This window comes from Haemaphysalis longicornis, unplaced genomic scaffold, assembly GCF_048455015.1.
Source record: "Haemaphysalis longicornis isolate Haplotype H1 unplaced genomic scaffold, Haemaphysalis longicornis Haplotype H1 scaffold_1, whole genome shotgun sequence".
Taxonomy (NCBI): Eukaryota; Metazoa; Arthropoda; class Arachnida; order Ixodida; family Ixodidae; genus Haemaphysalis; species Haemaphysalis longicornis.
The window spans coordinates 246,205,336-246,232,365 of record NW_027526203.1 but is presented as its reverse complement, the minus strand read 5'-3'; the positions used below and the strand labels follow the sequence as shown (position 1 = coordinate 246,232,365).

The 27,030-nt window shown below is 46.6% G+C and overlaps 2 protein-coding genes and 1 pseudogene across 4 annotated transcripts in view; 2 read left to right on the top strand and 1 right to left on the bottom strand.

The window, feature by feature from the left end:
* The window catches only part of LOC144158473 (uncharacterized), a 38,089-nt gene extending 32,910 nt beyond the window's left edge, over positions 1-5,179 (top strand). Inside the window, exons 4-6 of the mRNA XM_077689360.1 lie at positions 2,288-2,471; positions 3,795-4,027; positions 5,074-5,179. Coding sequence (XP_077545486.1) covers positions 2,288-2,471; positions 3,795-4,027; positions 5,074-5,179 — 523 coding nt within the window. The remainder of the gene's footprint in view (positions 1-2,287; positions 2,472-3,794; positions 4,028-5,073) is intronic.
* A 14,301-nt stretch (positions 5,180-19,480) lies between these two features.
* Positions 19,481-21,864, top strand: LOC144143511 (uncharacterized; annotated as a pseudogene). Its single transcript, XR_013317094.1, has 3 exons — positions 19,481-20,027; positions 20,407-20,614; positions 21,013-21,864. The product of XR_013317094.1 is annotated as an uncharacterized LOC144143511 (transcript).
* Positions 21,560-25,728, bottom strand: LOC144143518 (uncharacterized). Of its 2 annotated transcripts, XM_077675304.1 has the most exons (4): positions 25,249-25,728; positions 24,245-25,151; positions 23,887-24,003; positions 21,754-21,828 (listed from the first exon to the last, which is right to left on the bottom strand). In XM_077675304.1, exons 1-2 carry the CDS (start codon positions 25,509-25,511, stop codon positions 24,908-24,910), a joined length of 507 nt encoding a protein of 168 aa, XP_077531430.1. In that variant the 5' UTR covers positions 25,512-25,728; the 3' UTR covers positions 21,754-21,828; positions 23,887-24,003; positions 24,245-24,907. The 2 variants fall into 2 exon arrangements, with proteins under 2 accessions (XP_077531424.1, XP_077531430.1); XM_077675298.1 differs by lacking the exon at positions 25,249-25,728 and having other exon boundaries at positions 21,560-21,828; positions 24,245-24,823.
* Positions 25,729-27,030: the final 1,302 nt, after the last annotated feature.

Sequence of the window (27,030 nt, the reverse complement as noted above, 5' to 3'; positions counted from 1 at the left end):
TTCACGCAAGGCCGCATAAAATTCTTTTGGAACCCGGCGGACGAAAGGTACGATCTGCATGCTGCTCGTTCTGCTTTTGTACGCTTGCACGAGATAGCAGGATGCGGTTGCAGCAGTAGCTTTATAATTTAAGTGAGCATACACGTGCACTATTTAATTATTACATTCTGATTGTCTTCTTTGACTGTTTAATTGCACATGAAATGCGCTGCAGAGCATCTGGTAATTAATCCAATGTCTATACGTGGGTTATTATTTAATGCGTTTCGATTGTGTGTTTTGCGTTTTAGCGCTAGTGAATACACGGTATGGAGCAAAATGTATATGAGACAACATATACAATAACTAATGGAACAGTATGAGCCTATCTGCACTCTTTTTATTATCTTTTGATTGCCTGCGTTTAGTTTGTTTTCGTAGCATGCATTGTTGTTGTTTTTATATTATTAATATTATTGTGAACATTATAATTATTATCAGTATTATTGTTATCGTTTTTTATTATCAGCCTATTTGGGTCTACAGCTGGAGGGAGGCATCTCCCATACACTTTTGGCTCAAAGGGTGTGTCCGCAGGTTCATAACGTGTTGTTAGCACTAGGTTAACTAAGTAGTGACTACATAAATTATTTTATTGCGTTTCAATTGTGTGTTCTGCATTTTCTCTTCATGTGAATCAACGGAACATAGCAGAATGAATTTGTAGCAATACATATACAAAATAAGCAATTACTGTATATGTTTATAATACCATGATAACTATACTTCTGGCACTTATAATCTATAATTTACGCTTCAGTTCCGTGCTTCGAGTTTCAGCTTTAGGTACAAGAACGATAGATTAAAAAAACGCAGTTACAGCTATAAGCTGATAAATACTTAGACAATGCCGGCTTAACCTTTGCTAGTAATTGATTAGAGGTTTTCAAATAAGGTTTTTATAAGCAATTTACTGCAGGGCCCGAGAAATACCTGAGGAATACATAGTGAGTGAACGTATATATGCATGAGTAATTGCGTAACGATTCTGGTGTGGGATGGCTGCTTTTGTCTGCAGAAATGTATTTTGGATTAGGAGGAAAGGTGGGTCGTTGCCACCGAACATTATGATCGCACAAATAGAAAAACATATCCGCGTCTCTTAATAATAGTGATTTTAATTTAAAATTTGCCTTTACGATTGGTGTTGTCAAAAGTCGTCTTTGTAGCCAAAATCAATGTAAGAAAGACAGATTCCCAATATATCAGATAAAGCTTATTTCGGATACAGATGCCAGATTTCACTCAAAACTATGTGCGCCTGAAAGCAGCATTAAAGTTACTATTCATCGTCATCTTAAAGCTAGTATTCATTAAAGGCTATTAAAGCTAGTATTCATTCTAACCCAAATATACAAATGTGCTTGTTGATATTCCAGATCTCGCGTTTGCTCCAGTGTGCGAGAAGGCAGGACCTGGCTCATTTACCACCTCTACAGATCTACAGCAGCTACCGGCTGTGTCCTGCCCATTTCACCAGCAGAGACTACGCGGACCTTGGACATACAAGGCACAGGACACATATGCACTGGCTGGATACCTATTATTAGCATGCGGCCATGTGCCATACACTTTTGTTTGCCACTGAAAGCACAAAATAACCAAGTTGTGTTTTTACTGTATGAATTGTAAATTTAGCAATAAAAATTAAAATAACTGTACTCTTTATTCTTGTCTAGATTGTGTGTACCAATAAACCAAAACAACGTCGTACTTTAAAAAAGTGGTGCAAAAAGATGTGGACGCGCAAAACGTCATCAATCAGAGCAAAACAATTGCCCTTTTGATAATGTGGCGGGTTGCGCAACAGGAACAAGGTCGTGCGCTGGCCATCTGAATATCTTCCACTTGCTCAATTTACCTTGCATGTGCGTCGCAATTGAATTTGGCGCTAAATTGCCCCCTGCCCGCTCGGCTTTTCAGTCCTCCTTAAGATGGCGTCTCCCAGTGCATGTCTGAAACGCGCCGCCATGTTTTTAGTACCGCCCCCAAACACTAGGGGTTTGTCTGGCGCTCCGAGCGAATTTCGCGTCCCATGCAAGATATAGGCCTCGTGCGCTGGTATGGTGGCGCCACTGAATTGGAACCAGTGGCGCCCCCTCCGGCACCGCGCCGCATTTTTTGCGCGTACCGCCGTCGCCGCCGTTCCGTGCAACGAAGCTCGGCCAGTCTTTATGGCTCGGCCGAATCCGGGCGAGGCCAGCATGACGGTGCCAAGCGGATCGTGCGTGTTGTATTGCGGCTTTAGAAAAATAGAGAGTCCTGAGGAGTATTTCAAGGGCAGTTGCTTCAGGCGCGACATCAAACTTTACGCCAGCAACCACGTCTACGGCGTTAAAGAAGAAATTCTCAGCGAGACGGCGCCGTCTGAAATCGTGGCCAGGTGCATCCCTCAGATGAAGAGCAATTGCGACTACGACGTGCGGCTGGAGGTGAGTGAATTGTATTGGAGATACCTTTATGTGTTTATTTCACGTACACGGTGATTTGTTTTGTTTATATAGTTGTCGCCGAACCCAAGGCGCATTTTGCGAGGCAGCTGTTCCTGCAAGGCTGGCCTCCGCGGTTGGTGCAAACACGCGACGGCGGTGGCCGTTTACATAAACAGCCACGAAGAAAAATCCTGCACGGAGTTGCCGCATGCTTGGGGAAAACCTTCTGCGTGACTGACCCTGAACACGAAGAAGGAGATAAAGGAACTGTTTGCAGGTAAGCACGAGGCGCGCTTTCTTGAATTGTTGAAGTTATTCAACATTGAAGTACGAGCGCTTTTTTGTATTGCATTACTCAACTTGAGAATGATTTGTACAGGTCGCCCCTTGCCTGCACCAGTGCTCAAACCACTGTGCCCGAAAACGGTACATGCACAATTCCCGGACGTGAGGTGCGCGTTCGCGGACATGATCGCGTGCGAGGGCAGCAATGACGAAAATGCAGATTCAACGCACGCTTCGACGGACGCTGTAGACGAAAGTCTCAATTTCGGCGTCGAGGTGGTCAGATCGCTGCTCGGGGAAGCGCGAAAGACGTATGCAACCATGCAGGGGGCGAGCACGGTACCCCTTAAAATAAACAGGTGTAACCTGCTCGCTATGGTAGAGCAGAGAGAGAAAACGTTTTACAAAATGTTTGTGGAAAAAAGCGTGGAGGAGTTACCGGAGATCGCGCTTTTAACCCGGGGCCAGGCTGCTGTAGACAGGTTTGTTATATCTGCAGCCTTAATATGCTTCACAGCGTGTTATGCTTTTTATACAAAATGGCACATTTTGTTGCAGATGGCACCAAGAGCGGAAGTACCGGATCACAAGCACGACGGCCCACCGCATCAAAACAAGGAGGCAAGCATTTGAAGCCCTTGCAAATGCACTCGCTGCACCGCGTCCATTCTGGGCGCAAGCCACAACTTACGGTAAGGATTCACGTATGGGCTCACAAGCCCATACGTGATTTGCTCTATCCGTCCCTTCTACTTGCAGTAAATAAGGTTCCTAAATGCACGTGAATAAACTAAATTTCATGAAAGAGGTCATATTACCAAGAAGATGAAAGTTTGTTGAACAAAAAAACTTTCTCACGAGGAAACTCCCCAGTCTACATAAACACATTTCTTTTTTTTTTCTTTTTGCAGGCAGAAACACCGAAGCCGAAGCCAGGAGGGAGCTGTCAATGGCCATTGAACTCCCTATACATGAGGTAATCATTCTGCGCACTTCTCAACAAAATGTGAACTTATCTTGCCTCACTTTCTTTGGCAGGTCGGACTCGTGGTCCATCCAGAGCAGCCGTGGTTGTGTGGCAGTCCCGATGGGCTCGTTATCACCGGTGAAACAACCCGCCTGGTCGAAATTAAGTGCCCATTCGTTTGTCAGGACAGCATGCTCATAGATTACGAGAAAGGCATCAGCCACGTAAAGTTCATTCAATACGTGGACGACAAGCTGACACTTAAGAGCTGCCACGAATATTACACCCAGCTCATGGTGATGCTGTACGTATTAAACCTCACTGATGCCTTGTTTTTTGTATATTCCAAAAAACAAAGCATCACCATTGAAGTTAAACGAAATGACAAATTCCTGGCCGAATACATTCCCAAGCTGGAATGTTTTTATTTTACGCATTTACGCATCTTCTAAAAGCCCTTGCAAAGAAGTAAAACAAGACGCAGGGAGTAGATTATGCGGTTTAACGCGTAGAAGGTACACCTGGGCTCTGAGATGCGCCGTAGCAGAGGGCTCAAGATTATTTTCGACCACGTGGGGATCTTGAACGTGCGCCGAAATCTTGACAGACGGGCGTTTTCGCTTTTCGCCTCCTTCAAAAAGGCAACCACCTCTGCGTGTTCAGTTTGCTGCTGCTGTAGCACACTTGATGTTCTCCATCTTGTCTTTTTATAATCATTGTATAACGTTGCTCCTGTTCTCGTCTTTCTTGTTTCTTCTTTGATTGCAATGTCAACTGTAGGCGTAGTAGACCACTGTCAGGCACAGTACGTCTGCCTGTGGCCTCCTGTACGCCAGACTACTTCTGTCTGAAGAAAGTTTCAAAAGTACTTCAGCCTATTCTTTTAAAATGCACGTACCGCTTCAAGCCTCGTTACACTGGTTTGATGCGTTGACAGCGAAAATGAAAACAAAAGTAAATAATCACAACACCTGAAATGTCGTACTACACCTTGGTGAGTTTATTTCACTGAATGTATTATACACAACATTTACTGGGGCAAAGTGTGGAAGCTTATTCTGGTGCATGCATGGTCAAGCACTGTTTGCATTGTCGAGCTTGTTAGAATTCAAGATTGGTTGCTGCAGATTGGCGAGAATGCAGCACATGCGCATTATGCTGCCCATGTAAGGAATTAGGTCCGCAGAAACCCTATTGTTCAAGACGTTGTAGATCTCTCAACATGTATTCTCACTTGGGCGATGTGGTACGTTTGTTGCAGTTCCTCATATGTAAATTGCACGTATCCCTTTGAGAAGGGCGGCAGAACAACAATTTCTTGCTGGCCTTCCGCTGGTGCTCTGATTCCAGGGAAACCCTTGTCTGCCAGTATGACATCCTCAGGCTCAATTCGGCGCAGAAATCCGGAATTAAGGGTAATTTGTGTGTCCGAAGTGCGGTCACCTTATGCGTCTGACACAAGCGTAACTATGCCATTCGGCAGAATTCCTATCAAAAACTTCAGAGTATAACCTCCCTTATAGTGGGAGAAAAGAGCACGGCGTTGTTCAAGAGTGGGTGGTTCCTCTGTTCTTAGTTCGGTGCAGTCTATGATGTACCGGCAGCGAGGGTAGTGCACCTTAAAACATCCAGGCATTGATGCTTGCACAGTGCTTAGGGAATGTTCTGGAATCCACGCTTTCATCGCCGTCAACAAATTGCTCAAAACAAAGAAAAATGTGCGGCTTACAGCAGTCCTATGCAGGCCAAAAAGGACACCAAGACTGGCAACTGATATTCCTAGCTTTAGTTTCATCAAGAAAATCACAAGCTTCTGTGAAACTGGGACATCAATCTGCCTGACAGTTACGGGGAATAAAATGGCCAGAAGTAACGCGAACACATTTGCGCTCACACCACACAGTTCCCTGAAAGAGTCTGCTCTGTTGCTGATCGAATCATATCCAAGAAATACACAAGTCCGTTCTTCTGGCCCGGTGCATGCAGTGGCTGTCACCACTTTCGTCTGCGCGTCACTGTCCACGGTGTCGGGGAGGCACACTTGTGTCGACGCTGTTCCGTGACATGCCACTGAGAGGAATACAGTGCAACGGCCTCCGGACGAGATCTCATCTGTCTGAGCATCCTACAAATATGCATGTGCAGAAACAGTGAGTTCATAACGTTATACGTAGTATTATGTCACCGACAAAGGACAAATTACATATATTAAGCACTGTGAAATTGTCTGACAGTGTGAAGCACAACTGCACTTACAAGCAAAAATGAAAAACGTGGGACAATCAGTCCTTCCAAACATTTACGTTATTTCAGTTGTGAGCATTTATAAGCGGAGTGTGTTTTTTGTTTGACATGTGGATGGGGGTGAAGGAGGATGGGACATATGCAAAATATGGGGCACATAAAAGCGCATCTGTAATAGAACCACTACGACTGAACAGCCGCACTTGTATCATGCCCTCATTTCCTCACTTGTGTCGTTATTGTTGCACTTCACACACTGAGAAGAAATAACGAATAGCTGGCAACTTCTACTGTTACACCACATGTAATGCAATTTAACGTTACATGAGATGTTGGTTTTTCTATATGACAATTTGAGTTGATTTCAAATTCAGTGCATTAAGCGCTGTAAGTACTACCTTAACTCGTGCTTAGAATACGACTGAATATCGGGTAAGTGCACTGCTAGTTGTTACACTGGGAAGTAATCAAAAATACAAAAGGCATTCAAATTCTAGAAATTGCATTCTGCTTTAGTGACGCAAAGCGTTACACATATGAACTATGAAGTAATCTGCAATGTAGTTATTAAAAACGTATCCAGCACAGAAGTGTACCATATCAAACCAATTTACCGAATAACAATTTGCACTACGTCACACCTCATGCAAGTGGAGCGAAGCTCTCTCCCTTTGTATTATTGCCCTGAAAAACGAGATGTCAATCATTTCGTGCTCACTTGATCATTTTTCATCATTAACATTTAATTATTACCCCATCTTTCTGCATTGCGGCAAAATTCAGTGCAGAAAGTTGTTTCTAAACGTGTTTAATTCTCTCTCTCAATCCGTTTGCGCATGGTGAAAGCACTTCCGTTTCACAGAGCCATCAGTGAACGCTCGTGACAGCAAAGGTATTTGTACTAAACGATCCAGCCACACGGTTAATTCCATCAGACCAGCTGCTCACCGTGGAAGACATGGTGCAACTTCCTGGCGACTCCGGTGGTGTGATGTCAAAGGTGGTCGGCGGCTCTTCTGAATCTGCAGGTGCTTCAGGCGTGGCGTCCGACGCGAACGACTTCGCCGCGACTGCCGAGACACTCTTTGCCGACGCAATGCGCGCACACATAGCTACACGCGCACAAACCTGAAAATGAGCACTTACCGCTGATATCTCTCGAGCTTCGTTCCTGCTGTAACGCCGTCGCCTTTCCGGTAGCACGCCGGAAATATGGACGGCACATACGCAGGGTGACCGGCAATCGAGCTCTTTGCGTTGCCAACAAAGTGAGCGCTGCAAATTCGGCTTCTGTCTCGTACCTGCAGCCAAACGCCTCCGTCTGGGCTAATAACCAACGAGGGAAAAAACTTACGAGGTCAAATGTGGAAATAGCGCCAGGTACAACAAGCAATGGACCAAAAGAGAGGCCAAACGCGCTTGTTTACCTTGCACGACGAATAGCTCTAATAGAGCGCAGCCTGCGCTCCTCTTCATACGGCTTCCACGGAAACGAATAAAAATTGATTTTCGGCAACTTCCCAGCAGTGTTGGTGTAGCTGTTATGGCATCCGTAGACGCAACAGTACATCGATTTGCTGTTTTTCGCCCGCACAGGCGCCATTCCGCAACACTTTCTTACCGGCGGCGGCTGACTTCGCTGGGCCCCGTACGCGCAAAATATGCCGCGGACGCTGCCAGGTGGCGCTGCATGTACGGCCAAAGCTGCAGCGCACGAGCCCTATTGGCGGTGAGCGCGACCACAGGCGGCGCTGCGAAGCGCGCCTCCGTGACGTCAGCTTAGGGATTCTCACATTTGTCGTCTGCTTCAGTCGGGCTCGCTCTCCCTGCTGTTTTTTTGCGCTCGGTTCGCGTCTGATGCTTGTCCGCACCAGATTTTGCGTGTGCGTAAAATTGTATCATAATATTTCACTTAAAATCGCATACACTAGCTCAAGGCGTGAGTTGAAGTATAGTTTCGGATACCGCTACGGAAGAAACATTGCCGGCGTCGTCCCATTCCGTGCGAAGCCGGTCCTGTGCGGAGCGCGAAGAGTCGGAGCTGAGCGTAAGCTTCTGTATTAAGCAATCTTTCGAACAAGGGTAACAGCCAGCTGCTAGTAACAGACAACACAGAAAATACAAGACCAAAACAAATTCCAGGCCTTCGGCGCTGTCGGTTTTGGCAGAAGGCATTACGATTCCCGATAATCATTTGTAAGGTAAAATAGTTTTTGCAACCTTTCCGAACGCTCAAAAGTATTGTACCGCATCAATTTTCGTTGTCATGGCATGAAAGTATGCCGACATACACTATGGCGTGCAAAAAAAATGTAGGTTGAGCTCCAAATAACCTACTGTGTGCATAGGCGCGTGCTCGTTTTATACCAGGCTTCTAACCAGTATGGAGGTTTATTAAGCAAAACGAGTCACGTCTACGGTGAAGATACAGTAACACTATGTTTGTTCAGACCTGGGGTGATCTTTCGTTTTCATTTCTCACAGCCATATCGCACCAATAGTCAGATATGCGTTAGAGGAAAACTGCACTCAAGAGGAGGTAGAGACGGAGGAGGAGAAAACTTTATTTAATCGTAAAGTCGAGCTTATTAGTGGGCCGGGTTCTCACTACAGGAGAACACAGTCAGAGTAATTCTCTATTTAATTCATAGAACGCCATCCCAAGTAGACCAGGATTTGTTCTTTACGTCTGGAAGGGTTGGAAAACAATTAAGAGCTGCTTGGAAATATTGATCGGCTTCGATTCTTGCAAAAAAAGCACGTATACTATTTATTACGTTCGTTAGTGAGTGTATAAAGCCTTCAACACCGTAATCATGTCATAATTGTTCGGGTTGAAAGTCAGTTCGTTGTGATAACGATGGATAGAAGAAAAATTCGAATAGCAAAAGCCACCTTCGAGTACTCTGGACAACGTTGTCTGGGGCGCGATCGCGGTGGCGTAGCACGAACCTTCTCCTTGTATTTGGATGTGAACAAACAACGCACGTTGCGGATATGCATCTTCTTGCACGCAGCCATAGCGAAAGCCAATTTGTGAAGAAGGGAACGTATGCCACACAGCCTGAAGAAAATCCACACTATCTTTGTGAGCCTCCCAAACATCCCCAAACCCACTAAGAACATGTTTGTGACGGTTCAGAAAATTCAATGCGTTGGGCACAGAAAAAAAAAACAATCATTTGAGACAAGTCGACAACAACGAAAGGAATAGAAGACAGACGCTTTATTTCCTGCTGTGCGATGTGCGTGTTGGGGCCCGCTGATTGGTACGTAGCATTAGACTCTTGAGCCTTCATAAGAGCATTACAAAAATACTGAAGGAAGCCTACGTATTTTGAATACTTATCGAGGAGCTCTGAGCGCTGAACCTCGTGAATAAGCTAGAAAAGAAGAGTTACACACGATTTTCTGACCGATTCTCTGAAGAAAGTTGTTCTCTCTCTCCTCGGGTGTTGCAAAATTTGTGGGGGATACAGTTTGAAATTATTCAGATCTGTCAGAAGCTGGCACAAATAACTTAATTACAAAAAATAGGCTTGTTAATGCACTAAAGCATCAAAGCGGGCGATTTCTAGCGCAGGCACTGCTGCCCCTCGCAAGCGGAGCGTAGCAGACGACAGCGGCGCGAGTCCCTAAGCCGACGTCAGAGCCAGAGGGCGCCACTCAAACATCTCATCGCCGATACGCCTCGAGCTTCGCGATCGCTGCGCCGCCTGCCGCCGCTTCTCCGCGGCGTTGACGGGATTTGCGCTGCGTGGCTGATAGGGGCTCGTGCAGTGTTTTGGTTCTGTTTCGCTTCTTTTCGCCTTTCCGCGCCCTAAAAAAACTTGTTATGGTCACGTCTATAGGCAAAGAGTACGTTTAGGTCACTTAAAAAGCAGCTGTGTCTTCGTAGAGTATGCGATCGCCTGCAAGAGCTACCCAGGGACGCGGTTCTGCGCGCTTCGGCGCCGCTCTTCCGGGCGTCGGCGACGGCAGCAACATATCACCCATGTCACCTCCAAAACATCAGGCACAAATGAATTCTACTGTCGCCTCATTTAGACCTGATACTGGCACAATGAGAGGTTGGCTTCATTTTGCAGCAGGGACAACGAATGCGGCCTAATTCGTTTCGAATATATACGTCGCAGAAAAATATGTTTCGGGGATGTGATTACCCAATCCCGGACAATAACTTGTGTCTTTCATAAAAATATAAACCATGCGAAAATGTTAAGTATATTCCAAGCCTGTGCGTCATTAAATATGTGCCCACACATTCCATATAGCAAGAACCAAGGCAAGTTAATGAAACCACGGAAAAATAAATGCTGTGCAAGTGCGGAATTAAGAAACATAATAGCTCTAACGGAAATGAAAAAAAAAAAACAAATACAGTCCAGCTTCTGACATGCTAAGGACGTTCGTCGAAACTTAAGCCAGGTAGGGCTCACGAGACCAACTATACGCGAAATGCACTGCTATTTCGCGAGACATCGGTGGGAAGGAAGGGGGGGGGGTAGGGGAGGGGGACGCTGTGTACAAATGCGGAGCGGAATCAAGCAATGAACGTTTTAGTAATCCCACACACAAATCTCGCGTTCACTTTCCTTTTGTTTTTCTTCTTCAACGAAGAGCTGATCGTACGGTGGACGCATCTTTGGAAGTGTACAGGGTAGGCTAGCTGTTCAACAAGCGATGAAAGGTGTCGTTGGAAGAATACGGTATGTGATAAGGCCCTCTGATTTCAGTTTCTGCTTTATTCTGCAGGCTCCCTGTGCCATATGACGATATTTCGAAGAAGCATTAGTCGCGGATGCGGATTATATTCTAAGCCCGTCTCGGCGCTGCTCGCAGAGGATATATGTAGCAGATGAATGCTTGCGGGCGCTCACATCACGACAAGACGACTCTGTCGTGTGCTGATCCCCGAGTATAATTATGCATTGCCCATCGTACTTTTGTTGAATATTCCCGAAATTAACGCAGACTGGCTTGTAAATGGTGGTGATAAATATCTGAGGTATAATATCGGCAAACATAACTGGCATGCTGTCAGGTATGAGTGCTCTGCTGATTATGTAAGCGTACAAAACCGATTTAAATCGTAGTGTATAGCCGTAGCATGAACATCTGAGGAACCGGTGGTTACGGAGACACGACTAGTAAATTCAGGTCAGTGTAACTACAATCGGCTACATCACACGCCGGTTCCGCGACGCTGGCCTGTGACACACACCTGGCGCTTATACAGACCGAATATACCACACTAAGATCGCGTCAGAAACATTTACACTCTCGTAAACACATCCAATTTGCGAACAGAGTGACTGCTCCACATAAACATGGATTTCAAACGCCCGCAAACGGTAAATCTCAGTCGTGAACGTGCCGCAAAAGCAGCGGTGGCACTGGGGAGCGGGACGCGGACTCCCGCGGCTGCTTTCGAAACGGGCCGCTAGGAGGATTTCAGTGGCGCCCCTACAGGCCGCGCTCGAGGCGTATAGGGAACCTGCAATGGAGCTTTGATTGACAGGTAGCGCCGCCCCAGTGGGAGCGCCATTTTATTTTTGGTAGTACCTGCAGCAGACGCTCAAAACTAAAGTGGCTGCGGACGCTAGCGGCGGCGGCGGTTGTCGCGACGTTCCCCGCAGAAAGCCATGTAAAGTAAGGTATTCCTGTGTCTATCAGTGCCACAATAAAAAAGGATTCGATACGAATATTACGTTCTACTCCTCTCCGTCGAAACCGCACGAGGTCGAGCGGCGATAGCGCTGGATTCAGGTGGTCCGACGGGCGAGGCAAGCAATCGGACTTCTCGTTGCAGCGAAACTTTACGTTGCGACCTTTTGCGTGGCTAAGCGCGGAGAACAACGAGTTTACCAATATTTATTAACTCCACAGCCCAGACTGGCCACCATGGCAGCCCACATTGAAATGCAGTGCGCTTTTGGAGGACAATGCGAGGGGTAAAGGGGTGACCGCATGCGGTGGCGAGCGACGCAAAAACCCTAACTCATAGGGTACAGCTAGCAGATAGTGTGCGCGACAGCGACAGGCTAAAAAACTATACACGGGCCCTCGGGGTCGACGACAGCGGCAGGCGACGGGCCGTCGCTGTCGCTCGTTTTTTGCCGGTTAGCGGCGGCCCACAAGCCAGCGGCAGTGACGAGCGATGACGACGGAGAGCATTGGCGGCAGTGTATTAACTTTTTTAGATGCGACGCTCAGAGCATCTATTGTCGGCGGCCCTATCCTTCCTGCGTGCGTCCGTTGTTGTCCGCGTGCGTCCGTTGTCCGCAGCCACTCTCCCCCTCTCCTCTCTCGCGAGGGGCATTGGATTGGATTCGATTGGCTTGACTTGACTTGGATTGGATTTGGATCGGATTAGAATAAAGTGGATTGTGTTGCGTCATAGCCACGGCACTCTCTCTCCGCGGTCTCCTATCCTTCGGGCGCGCTGCGCATATAACCGGTGTGCTGCTCTCCGGCGGCTTTTCAGTCGACGGTTGCTCTCCGCTTGCGCTTGAACCCCCCTCAGCGTTGCATCACACCAGGGTTCCCGCGAGGGGAGGTGGGCGTAATTTTTCGCTTGTCACTTTCGCCCACACTATCTGTGTGTTGTACACATTGAGTTACGCACGTTTTTCACGTCGCTTGTCACCGCAGCTGCATGTGGTTACCCATCAAAAACATGCACCGTCCGGCATACGTTCCATTGTTTTCCTCATCGGCCTGTGTAAAGCCTGTGTAAAGCCTGATGCTTGATCGTCGGTGGAGCGATTCGAGAGGTCAGCCCTTAGTGAGCTAAACGAAGTCGTTGTGTTAGTAATCTGCACGCCCTTTTTAATCTACCACTGTGCGAAACCCCCTCCTCTTTTTTTTCCGGATCGGCCCGTCGTGACTACAAAGTGTGGTGAGTGGCCGAACGATGGCGCTACCTGCGCGGAAGAATCAAAACAGCCCACTGCAGCAGCCTTAGACACCGATCGCCTCAAAAAGCAGTTATTGCGAAAATAAAGCTCCACGTGCGGGAAAGGGGATGATAGTGTGGTAAAAAGTTGTGTTAGGGTTTGTAACTCGCAATTGTACAGATAGCGGTGATCAAATATCTGCCACGATGCTAAGCCTAAAGTTCCCAACACCCAAGCCGACCCAAGCAACGCAGGCTGGTTGCGGGTTGTTGGGGAAGCCCCTCTAAAACTCGCCGCACGCAAGTCCGTTGCGTTTATGTTTTTTTGCAATTGAAGGAGCTTCTTTCTGTCTACTTGCAGAGGTGGGCTACACGAACTCGGAGCTGCGCAAGCCCAGCGGAGCTCTACATCGTACACGTTGCTTCCTGTACACAGCTTCCGTCCTTCATCCGTCAAACGTTCTCGTAGAAAGTCTTGGGGTCATGGTAACAATTCGCAGATCCATACCGCGAAACGACCGGCGGCATTCTCCCCTGGCAAACACGACACAAAATATGTTAAAACAGCTCATGCGCAACCCGCGCACAGGCCGATACACGCACGCACACAGGCGGATCGTCTGCTTCCGTACTACTGAAAGTTTCTGCGCCGCTCCCCTAGGCGGCGCTCAGTGTACGATGTTCGGAGCGCCTCCTACCCAGCGCAGGTTCCCTATAGGAAGTGTCACTCCCCTGGCTTAACTCTGCAGCGGCTTTTCAAGATCAAAGATATTTTATGTTCATCCGCAACCAATGGCGTCTCGTCGTTTGTATGACGCCTGCGACATGCCTGCGAAGTACGTATGAGTGGAGAACTACTTCCAATATGGCCGCGCTCGCTTGCCGACCGCTGCTGCGCCATCGAGCTACAACGAGATTGCCGAGAACAAAAGCTCTGTATGCGATTTTTGTTACGAATGTGCTGTGCACGAAGAAGCCGCTTATCGTTATCTTTCCCGTGTGTGTCTTGCCGTGTCGTGGTTTGTACCCACGTACGTGAGGAAATCGTGGTGGCACTGGTGGGCTGTTTTTACGCGGAACGTCGTCACAGAACTCGATCTGATAACGGCGAAGCGTCGAAGCTGCATCTGTTGCTGGTTTGATTGCGGAAAATGTGTCGGTGTAACGCAACCTCTGTGAAGAAAGAATACGATTTGCTTTCGTCTGCGGCAGTAGCGGTGACAAGTTGCAAGCGTTTTCGTTTGTTGCTGTGAGCGTAGGCTGCGCCCGATGTTGAGCGCAGGCCTACGTGGTGTCCGTCTGGCCCGACGCGGATTGTGCAAACGTGTGTGGCGTGTTTTTTGGCCGGATATGGCCGCTCGTACAGCCTTGCACGTAGTTAAGACGATTGCCAAATCTTACAATGTAAGGTCTCTTTCCTTTCTGATTCGCGCATTGCTTTAGCATACCGGGGTACGAATGGAGCAGTGGTGTGGCGTCTTTTTTTCCATGCCGTAAACAGGTATGATTAAGACATTATTGCAGAGACTCGGGAAGAATTCAACGTGCGTGCACAATTATCCGAGATTGGGTAGCTTTAAGAAAATCGGTATGAACCTGCCTTCCTGCGAGACGGGTGCCCATGGCGTTCTGTTTATGCCAATGGGCACATTATCGCACATATAAAGGTAAGAACGAGTGCGAATATTGTTGAGGTAATCAAATGTGATGCCGTTTCGTTTCTTGACTGTCATTGGTTGGTCGTAATCATAAGTAGCATTTTTAAAACGTGTAAGAGGGGTAAATAAACATTGAAACTGTATGATTGGTGGATTTTGAACCACGCTGTTGAAGAAAGACGGAAGTGTGTGGCTCCGCGACATGACCACGTATTTTTTATACATTGCCACAAATACACATGCGCGCAGCTTTTTATTATGCCTGGTAAGCTTATGGTGCGTATGTTCCCGTCGCTACACAAAGTGGCATAGTAGAAACTGACTATGCCTGGTCTGAGGCTGAGTATTTTGTGTGCAGTATGAAATTTCTCAGAAGTGTCGTGAGCTGTTAAAGTTGTTTCGGAATAGCTGAATGTGTTTCTTAGGAATGAACCAACAGTTTATCTTCCCTTTATCTTCATGCAAAGTTTGTGTGATGGGCTTTATGAGTTATAAAAATTTGTCTATTGCAGCTGTGTTTCATTGTGACGGCTGTAGTTTAATGATTGCATTCTGGTGCTTGTGCAGTTTAAGTTTTCAACAAAGGAGTTATATAGTGTTTTGGCAGACATTCAGATTTCCAGTGTCTCTGTCATGATAGACTGTTGTTATTATACAGAGTGGAGGACATGTGTGAGCGTCTTCCGATGGAGCATACTTTAATTTAGATTCAACCAGGCTTCCCACTTTTTGATGTTTTTATTGCTCTAGCAACTGTGACACGAGTTGGAGAGCCTTCAAACAGTGACTGAAGGTGGTTCAGTTTGAAGAGCTGCAGTAATAAGTGCTAACACTTGTGTATTGGGCACAAATGGGGTACGTCACCCCTTCAGAATGCCATGTTCATACTTTTCAAGCATGCAGTGTTGCTTCTGGTTATACACCTGCAAGAATAATAGAAAATAGCGATGCGGCATATCAAACGGTTTAACTTCAGGCCTCTAGAGCGTCATATCACTGCTTTTTGAGCACACTGTTGCTTCCGGCTGTTTCAGACGCAGTAAAAATAGGAAAAACGTGCTCAGCAGGTCGCAATGATTTTCGTCACTTCTTCAAGATAATATGTAACTCCTTTGCAAGGTTAAACTGTTGCTTTTTACTAGAAAGCTATTGTAAGAAGTGAAAGCTGTAATAAAATACTTTGGAATGTGTTTATGCCAGGCCTTCAAGCTGTGATGTCGCTGCTTTTTGTGCACACATTGTAGCTTCTAGCCATGAATTTGCGGTGAGAGTTGAAGACACTTACATAGTACGTTAGAATAAATTCATGCCAAACTTTCAGGCTATGAAGTCACTGCTTCTCTCACGCCCACATTGTAGTTTCTGGCCATGAAGTTGTGGTGAGAGTTGAAGATGCTTATGTAGTACGTTAGAATGACTTCATGCCACACCTTCACGCTGTGAAGTCACTGCTTTTCACGTACACCCTGTTGCTTTTCGCTTTAAAGCTGCATTAGGCATTGAAAACAGTGGTGCAGCAAATCAAAATGGATCCGTCAGGCTTTCAGGGTGCCACTTTGCTTTGCTTGCTGGAAAGTTTGGTAAGAATAGAAAATGCTTGTGCAGCAGCCCATGACACCTTGACAAGAGGCAGTGAGAATTAAATACTTCTCCTTGTTCCAGTTCGGTGCTCTGATTGGTTGCAGAAGTGGACAAAATGGAAATGCTTGCATGGAGATGTCGGCACATTTTTAAGTAAGTCACTTAGATCTCATGTTCATACTCATATTGTTGGGCCTGTTGAGTGTAGTTGTTTAAATAGGTGCAGTAAGAATTTAATGCACTTGTATAACCGTTCGTTCAAGTTTCCTATGGGGAAGTCAGTGTTCGACGTCACTGTTTGGTGTACATAGGGGAAGATTATTGGCTTGGGGAAGATTATCAGAACTGGAAATGCTTCCACAAAAGCTTGACATGGCTGCAAAGGAACCACATGTTGAACCGAATATTTTCTTGATGTATGCTATTTCAAAAGCCTCATCAGCAATAAAAATATCTTCACGGTAGGCTGCTGCATATCGGCGTAAAGCCAATGAAAGTGTAATAGCACAACTTGGAAAGTAGAACTCCGGAAGAATGAATTTGTAGGTCACTATTCATTTTTTTTATAAAAGCTCGCAACAGTAATTTTTTAGGCGGCTACTCAATTTTCACCGCCAGTCAGGGTTCTCTGCCTTATCATTCCACTGTAAACTGTGGGGTGGTGATATGACACTAAAGAAACGGCGGCAGCTGTTTTATTACATCGCCGGGAAACACCTTGGAAATCGTCGCTTGGATTGAAAGCATGACACCGTATACTGTCAATCTAACCAACTGACGTAGAGCGTCTTGCCACTCGCGTGTCTCATGAAGTAGAAATGGTTAGACTTGTAACATTTCACATCCCGCAGTTTTCTGCTCGCGCCATGCGGTTTGTCGTCTCGTTTAGGCGGAATAAAATAACGCTTGTTTCTTCGCACCTACAGCTGATTTTGCAAGGCAGGACACCTTATGCGGCATCGCGACCTCCACCGTTGCGTGCGTCGCCGCGATAGGTATTTGCAGGGCGTCACTACGTTCGAAACGGTGGCATAGAACAATACTTGGCCCGTTGATATCGTGGCCGATTTCAGAAAGACACCGATGAATTTTCGCCGCTGGTTTCCTTTTCACCCTGGGCTTACATAGTCCGCGCAGTGCATCCAGCCATTGCGGCGACGAACCGCCCCTTCTTCCACCCCGCGTTTACGACGCTTGATTTAACGGTGATGGTGGCTGTGGAAGATATTGTGTCGATCACATTTCTTGACAATGAGTGCACACGCAAAGTGAAAAAATAGTCGCACTGCGAGGAGCCCGACCCAATATAAGGACGACCAATAATGTTGATTTTGTTTCTCCAAGCAGACGACGGTTAAGCGACGTGCAGCGGTCGAAATTGGAACTATTCAGACCCAAACATCGTGTGCGCGTTGTTTATATGTTTATTTCTGTTGTCTAGCAGTAAAGCAATCACAGATAGCCTTGATTTAAGTATAAAATACACCGGAAATAGTTTCTACCAAGAATAACCTTTGTTTCAGTGAGTAATTTTTTTTCTCTCCAGAGCCAGTTTTCAATGAGGACGACTTTTTCTTTTTCCTTCATTTTTCGGAATGAAGCATATACAAACGACTTCATCATCAGATGGTTATACTGTCAGCCGCTCATATTAGTAATCATGGGTGTGATCAGCTGCAATATAACGAACTATTTTTTCTAACCGCGGAGAGTCAGGTAGCGGCCACACAACGCTTGTGGGCGGAGCTCCTGCAGCACTCTTACCCTGTCATCAACTATAGGCACAATATCCAAGCAGACAACGGCTAAGCGACCTGCAGCGATCGAAATTCGAACTATTCAGTCCCAAAAATCGTATTCGCGTTGTTTATTTGTTTATTTCTGTTGTCTAACAGTAAAACAATCACAGATAGCTTTGATTTAAGTATAAAATACACCGGGAATAGTTTCTACCAAGAATAACCTTTGTTTCAGTGAATATTTTTTTTTCTTTCCTGAGCCAGTCTTCAATGAGGACGACTTTTTCGTTTTCCTTCATTCTTCGGAATGAAACATATACAAACGACTTCATAGTCAGATGGCTATACTGTCAGGCCGCTCATATTAGTAATCATGGGTATAAGCAGCTGCAATATAACGGACTATTATTTCTAACCACGGAGGGCCACACAACGCTTGTGGGCGGAGCTCCTGCTGCACTCTTAAAGGAGCCATGAAGAGAAAACACAAGTTTGGTTCATTCAAAAGATTGTCTCGTTAGAATCATACTGACACCACTTTTAACGTAAACTTCGCTCAAATAAGCTACATAATTAGGAAAAACGGGAACGGTCATGCGACCCACCAGCTCATTTCCCGCAACAGAACCTATGTCGTCACATGAGCTAAGCTCTGCGATTGGCGGAGGCTGGCAGAAGCAGACGCAAATTAGGTAGAACTTACAAACTAGACGAACGAGCGATTTGCGCTTAAATTTAGGGCACATTCTTTACAAAGCAATAAGAATGATGGGACAAACAGTGGAAGTTACGAAAGCACATGTAAACATAGAAGTACTGATGCGTTCTGCTGTTCGTACTGCGCACAGCATGCTTGTTTAGCTGCACAGCACTACGGGGCTTGGGGTTGTCTCAGACGACACTGGCCGACTGACGCAAGCAACGGTGTTTTACGTGACCCCATTTGTCGAGCGAGCACTGTTTCAGGGAACGAATATTTTCTCCCAGAACAAAAACAAGCCAGGTTTAAATGCGGGCAAAAACAAACCAAACGCTTGCCACGGTATGGTGGCGCCATCTAGGTTACGGAACGTAAAGAAACGCGGGAATGAACCAACACCGCTGTACAGGGTGGAGACAACCTTTGAACGGTCCCGTGCCGCCGCAATTGGGCCAACGGGCTCAACGCGTTATTCTTTTCGTTTCCCACGAGACCTAGCAACGCGAAATAGACAATATGATTCAAACTTCTTCAGTAAACCGCGTTGCGGCGATAATTTTAGCGCGGTTTTGACACAATAGAGAGTTTTAGTTTAGCGTATTTACGCTCCGCTCCGCTCCGGGTAGCCCCGCTAAGCTGTAGCGGAGCGGCGAGCGATTTTCTCGTTTTAGTTACACGTAACGCGCAGCGGACCGGACCTTTCGGACTAGCAGCGCCCTCTGGCCAAGTTTGGCGTAATGAAACTGAACCGAAAACCATTTCACCACTTTAATAAAGTAAAACCAGTACGTATAGCTTATTTGTTTATTAAGTATTGGCACATGCAATCGTATTGCGTTACTGGTCAATTACAATGAATGAAAATAAATTTTCGACTTGACGATAGCCACGCAATAGCCAACAAAGTTGCGTTCCAGATCCATTCGGATCCTCCTCGACTGCGATCCAACGAGGCGTTTTGCCTAGTTCGTATCTGAAACATCTGAAAGTTTTTCGCGCTTTCCCGCATTGTGATGCCGCTCACAAGTGTTCTCGAAGACCCTTTCCTCTTGACTTCTTTCAAGTGGTCAGAAATAGAGGATCTCTTGACCCTGGAAGTGTTTCAGTACACGCGCCGAGAGCCACTTTCTCAGCAAGGCCTTTTGAACATTTACTCTATGGACAGTGGACAATTCCGCACATTCTTCCGCTTCGAGAAGGATGATGTGGAAAGGCTGGCGCGTGCGCTTCGACTGCCCGAAGTTGTCAAAACGCCGCAGTGCGTCAAGATTCCCGGCGTTGAGTGTTTGTGCTTAACACTGCGGCGACTGGCGTACCCCAACCGGCTGCGGGACCTGGAGCCCCTCTTCGGGCGGCATTATTCCGTCATTTCTTCAGCCACGAATGCGGTGCTGGAGCACATCGACAGCACTTTTGGCCACCTGCTGCGAGATGTGAACAACCACTCCTGGCTGGACATCGCCCAACTCAGAGTTCTGTCAGAGGTATGCAATCATTTATCATTCATGTCACTCAAGAAATCATTCTATTTATCACGAAAATTAGCATGTACTGGTGTGAGGGCTATGTAGTTTAAGTTGTGTAGTTTAGTGTAGTTCAATTATTTAAATTATTGTTGTTAGATCAATTTAATCGTTTTTAATAATTAAATAAATTCATATTAAATTCAGTTTTTGGTAATTTATGTACTTTAAATCGATTCCGTGTAAAGAGCAAAGTTGCTGTCACTCGTTCATTTTTCATTCTTTGTATCTATACATTTCGCCCATCTGATAAGGTGTCAGTAGAGACTAACAGTATTGTAAATAGATAAATTTACTTTCAGTGTGTGCTAATGCCCATCTGTATAAATTTTACTCGCAGGCGGTGCATTCCAAAGGGGCCCCGCTCCACAACTGCTGGGGTTTCATTGACGGAACAGCTAGGGCTATTTGCCGTCCCTCCAAAGACCAGAAACTTTTTTTTTCTGGTCACAAACGGTTCCATGCCTTAAAATATCAGTCAATCATGTGCCCTAATGGAATGATCTGCCAACTGAACGGCCCGTACTTTGGCAGTCGACATGATTCAAGTGAGTTCATGTTGTGTTTAATTATACAGAACCACTTCCTCAGCAGTACAACACACAACAAATGGTTAATTCCGTCACGGGCAATCGAGAAAAGGCACAAGATTTCTGTGCTTCTTGAGAAAGCAATTAGTGTTTAATAATGTTAAACTGAACACCTAATGTGATGAAACTTTTACAGGAAAAAAACATTTACTATGATGAATGGGGATTTGTAGTACAAAGAAAGCTTGAATTAAGTATATTATATTGCACATTTATAGTTATTATATTATGCATATTGTATATGTAAAATTATGGACAAGCTAGCAACAAGGTAAAAGAATTTTGTGAAAGCCAAAAGGAGTGATAACATGGAGTGATAAAGGAGTGATAATTGTTATGTGTTCCTTTATTTTCAGGCATCCTCCGGAAGAGCAGGACGTACCAGAACTTGAAAAGCTGGTTCAGGGGCACAACTTCTGCCTGTACGGCGATCCTGCCTACCCGTTACGACCCCTGCTCCTGAAACCATACGGCACAACTAACATTACTCCCTCACAGTATGCATTTAATAAGAGGATGAGTACCGTTAGGCAGGCGGTCGAATGGGGTTTCGGCAAGATTGCGGGCTTGTTTGCCTTCCTCGACTTCCGCAAAAATCAGAAGCTGCGTCGACAGAAGGTTGCCCGCATGTACAAAGTTGCGGCTATATTAGCCAACTGCCACACCAGCATGTATGGATCGCAGGTGTCGCAATATTTTGGAGTTGAGCCCCCACAGCTGGAGGATTATTTGCGACCACAAAACTGAGGCAATGAATGCCCTCAGCTCAGTGAAGTCAAAACACGTCGCCATGACGGTTGGTTCATCACTGAAAAAAAGTGCCGTGCTAAACACGCTAAATCTTGTACACTTCGTTGGCATCTTTTTAGCACTCGTTTTGTTTCGCAAGTCAGTAGAAGCACTTTATTTCTGAAGGCTGGAAATCTGTTTGCCTTGCTCTTCCAGCATAGATTTTATGGTGCTCATCATTTGAGCATTTTCTTTGACCTGTTGTTCATGAAGCTTCAGCCTCGCTTCCTCCAGTGCCAGCTTTCTCTCTTCTAAAGCTAGGCGCTTTTCGTCGTGCTCCAGCCTCCTTTTTTGCAGCTCCTGCTCCTTTTGCCGAAGAATGAACTCATTCTCCTCCCTCGCCGTGAGCAACTGCAGGCCCATTGCCTGGAGGGCTCTGATTCCTGGGAGAAAGACAAATAAATCATGTTTATTTTGAATTGACTTTGGGAATACTTGCAATTAATTCACTCCAACATCAGAATTTTGTAACACCGGACACAAATGCCTTATCAATTTCTTCTGTAATGAATGCTGTCGACGCATAGTCTTGTTGCGGATGGCATAGTTTTGTTTACTGAGACTGGAAAAAGCCTGCGCTTAAGGACCGCATAGCCATATGTTAAAGGAGCCATGAAGAGAAAACACAAGTTTGGTTCATTCGAAAGATTGCCTCGTTAGAACCATAACGACACCACTTATAACGCAAACTTCGCTCAAATAAGCTACATAATTAGGAAAAACGGGAATGGTCATGCGACCCACCAGCTCATTTCCCGCAACAGAACCTATGCCGTCACATGGGCTAAGCTCTGCGATTGGCGGAGGCCGGCAAAAGCAAACGCATGTTAGGCAGGGCTTACAGCTTGCATAGCGAGCTAAATGCCCGTGAAACATACTGCACATTCTTTTTATGACAAAGAACGGTGGAGTAAACGGTTGAAGGTCCGAACGAACTCGCAAGCGTGTGCGCCAATGCGTACGAAACTAGCGCGCCGGCCGAGCTCGACATCTCGCCGTCGCGCAGACGAATTTTCGGGTTCGAGGCTCTTCGGGGCCAACGAACCGATCCAGCACGCACAGCCGCGACCTTGCTTCGTATCGTAATCCCTTCACAGGAGGTTGGCCGTCATATCGCCAACCAGCAAAGGTAAAAATAGAAACGAGGGGCGTAAGGAACAGCAAGAAGCGACGAGATAGTGCCAGTCGTCGCGTAAGTTTCGAATGGTGTTGGTTTGCTGCTGTCGTTACGAGCTCGTTTCCAGTTTACAACCACTGAAAACTTCAGTTTGTTCAGTTACGGCAGGGACCCTTACGTTAGCTCACTCCTGGAACATTCTGGCGCTCGTTGCCGACTTCGTCAAATCGCTCTGACCTTGGGGAAAAAAATGCCGTAAACACCGCGCATTGACGCTCGTATCTTTCTGGTCGAAGCAGAGAGCTCGCGCGAACGGCTTTCCATACACGACACCGGCCAACTGGCATAAGTGATACTGCTACTGAAATTGAACTATTATTAACCGTAATCAAAATACGGCACATACGTACCAGTCTATATTCGTCCGTCGCGACGGGGCTGACGAGGCAGCGGTGCCGACGGCTGGGCGTTCGTCTGTTGTGGCTATCGCGGAATGGTCGCTTTCACGTCCACCGCTTTTCCCACAACTCTTGCCGCTCGTGCACTTAGAAGCATTGAGCGTTTTTGTGGTGTGAGGTTGTTAAATGCAAGCCCGAGCTCCTCGGCGAGAGTTTTGTTCTCCGGATCAGGCGATTCCATGACTAGGGCTGCGGGTGCACTAGGTTTTACTAGTATTTTTAAAATGGCCGCCGTCTCGATCGACTCCCGCGTGTGGGTGCTATATGGAGTCGACATACTAAGTATCTGTTTCATGGACCGGCTCTATGACGCCATTGTACACGTCACGGAATGTTCAATTTTAGCGGGAGATTTAAAATTTTGGCTTAAATTGCCTTATTTATCAGTGAATAAAGCATCATTTGCTTCCGGGAAAGCGCTTGGGGTACTATGAAACACCTAATCTTTCGAATAAAACAAACTTTTGTTTTCTCTTCATGGCTCCTTTAAACATACATGCGAGTAAATCTAAAGGGATGCGAATTAAACATGCTGGAAGCACTCTCTTTGGCGCAGATAACCGAATTCTAGAACAAGTACACGGATATACCTTGGACAGGTTGTCAGTGCTGATTCCAGCCAATAAAAAAAAATTTGACACTATTACTTGGGGTGGGGCGCACAAGGCAAGCGAATAACGAAAATAAAAAGAACACTACATTTATCACTGAAAAGAATGGTACACAGCAAGCGTGTCTGTTCAAGGGGCAATGGAAAGAAGGACGATAAGAGTAACGGTTAGGGACAAAAAATGAAAAGAAAAAAAAAAGACAAACGCCAAGCCCCTAATTACAGTGAGAAATCGTGCAGGACTGATTCATAATACCTGTTGGAGCAGCAACTTGAGCAGGTCTTTGTCTTCTCTGCACCTGAACTGGGGGTCCTAGTGCCTGCTCATCTGCATCACTATCTTCAGCAGGCTCTGCTTGTGGTGGGCCGAGTGCTACAAGGGCAGAAATCATTCATCGCAGTTAATGATCGCCCACAACGGTTTCTTTCATTACTGTTTTTACTTAGATATGTTCTGCAGTGTTGCAGCCTAGCAAATTTTTGTGGGCAAGCATAATCAACATGTATACTATTTTATTCATAAACATAAATAAGCGCAGTAGTAAGATTTTGCCTGCTTCTTAGGTGAATTTGCTCTGTACCCATATTTCTCTTTCAGTTTACTTTGTACATACGTGATGCAGTGGCTGGCACGTCTTGGACCGGCCTGCTTGTGAAGCTGCCATCTCCAGTTGGGCTCAGTCTCGCACGCTCATGCACTTCAGCGGCTGATGACTGCGTCACCTCGCTGTCGTACATCGACAACAGCAACTGTGATGGAGATGGTTCATCTGCACACACAAAAACACGGTACATGGATAAAATTGTGACAAGTACTATAAAAGGATCTCGGTAGAAGAAATTCAGCAGTGCAAAATCCTTTCCTCTGCCAGAATTGTTCTACAGGCTCTTTTTTTGAGCTAGTGCCAATGTGAAGGAATTTATCCGCTGCGTACAAGATGCAGCACACTTAAAATTCGACAACTTTTAAATCACATCGTGCAAGCAGTATCACTCGTCAGACACCCCAGCTTGTATGAAACAAAACAACAGGGTTCACCATGTAACGAACACGTAGAATTGCAGGGATGTAATGTAATAGTTTTTATCTTACCGCGTGAGTAAACACGGGCTTAAAGCCAGCAAAGCAAGCATTTTTTGATATTTACAAATACTTGTTTCAATTACTCCTAACGGCACCAGTACATATGCGGCAGGTGGGAACCTTTCGCGGCATCCACAAATATAAAACACAGTTGGCGCTTCCATTCTTCGTTAATGTGTGCGCCCACTTCCCATCACTTGCCGAGCCTGTGTTCGTCATTCGGGGCCTGCAGTGGGGCGATTGCTGCCGTGACGCCGTCTCGGAACTGCCGCGCCGCTCGCTGTCGAGCTGCTGCCGATGACAGAGGAGGCCGGCGCAACCCAGTGCCATTTGCTGTCCTCGGCAGGGTCCTCGGCACGTAGCCGGCGCTTTTCATGAGATCTGAAATCTCCTGTAGCAGCTGCTCGCGCTCACCATACTGCTCCTCAGTACCAGACCTACGGAGGAAAGCAACAGATTGCGCCATAACTATTCGCTGTCATTTATAAGACGTACTGTATTAAACAAAAATCGCAAACGGTACAGGGGACTCACCTCCTCAAGCTGGCCCTGTCCTCCTGCCTGAAGTAGCCGACGAGCAAGTCGACCCGCTCTTTTACGCCACGAATGGTCAGCTCGCGCTGCACTGCGCGCGTCACGTTTTTCAACACGACGCCCCACGCGTCCGGGTTTTCAAACGGGTTCATGGTGGCCACTTCACGTAGTAAACACAGATCCTCATCCATGCAGAACCGTTTTCGCGGTTTGCGCAAAGCCGCGGGGCTCGTCGCAGGCGTGGTGTCGTTGGAGGCAGCCATCTTAGAATAAGCAAAGTCGTCGCACGCGCGCGAGAGGGCGCCCGCATCGCCCCGCCGCGCTAGCGGTGGGCAGCGACGCTCCGCTCAGGCTGCGTTTTAGCGGACCGTGTTGCTCGCTCCGCTAGCCCGCTTAGCCGCTAAGCGGAGTGCGCATGCGCAGTCGCATTCCCGCTCCGCTTAGCGGCTAAGCGGAGCGTAAAAACGCCAAACTAAAACTCTCTAATGACTTGCTTCGGCGGCGAGCGAGCAACCGAAAATGGCGGCGCCAGCGTATACGTGTCTCTACCCTGTACGGCGGATGCGTGAATGAAGGTATTCTATGCTGCAGAGCGGTCGGTTCCTGTGATGTCATTTGGGACCACGAAAACGCACGATTGAGCGGGAAAATCAAAATTTTAACCTAAATTGTTTAATTTCTCATTGAATAAAGCACCGTTTGTATCCGGACAAGCGCTGGGGGCACTATAAAACACGAAATCTTTAGAATAAAACCAACTTGCATTTTCTCTTCATGGCTCTTTTAAACGAGGCGACGGCTTCCCACCTTCTGAATTGTTGGTCTAATAGGGTCAAACAGCCTAACATTATCACTCGGAAGCGCCTAATCAAAAAATTGAAAGAAATATTTTAACTCGGGGCACATGAAGAAAAATATGCGAGGCCTTCATATCTTATCAGGGACTGTATTATATGAAAATGATGAGGCAGGCAATAAACGCGGCATTTTACGTGACTGGAATATCAGTTCTTATTTTTCCTTTCGGTTGATGCCTTGGTTTGCACACGCCCAGTGCAGGGCCAGTGACGCGAATGATTTCCCGTCGAGGGAGATACGGTTATAAAACGTGTTTCTGCTGCTCACGCTCCGGTCGGGCTGAGCGGACCGCTGGCAGCGAGCGCACTGTCAAAAACATGCAGCTAAAACTCTTAATCAGGCAACTGAAGTGCACAACGAGTCTCCTTTTTGGTGAGATATAGCAGCGAAGGCATTCATTGGTACCGGTGATATTACGCGGCAGATCCAAAACACGTGCGGCAAGCGTTGTCGGCTCGCTCGGCCAGAGGCGATGACGGTTGGTTCGAAGCGCCCTCAGTCTGTCAAGAATCTGCTGTATCGTTTCCTTGTTGGGTGCGCACATAGAGTTTCTCAATATTACCTAGAGCGGAAAGTGTCGCTGCGATCGCACGCCGACATGAGAATTGTGGGTAGTGTGCGGATCGAATTGGCAGCAAGTGGCTAGTACAAAGGGCTATGGATTAGGCTTCTCGGCTCGGAAGTGCTTGTTAGTTCTGTTTTCGGTATGCTTTTCCGTTTTCGGGATGCCACTTTCTGGCATGCAATGGCTATCGCAGATATGTCCAAATAACAGCGTGATTAGCACTTAACGCATGTGCTCACGTTAGCGGCGAGTTTCTTAAGATGAAGGGGTGACCACATGCAGTGACGGCGACAAGCGACGCCGAAAACGTAACTCAAAAGGTACAACAGCAGAGTGCACTGGGTGACAGCGACAAGCGA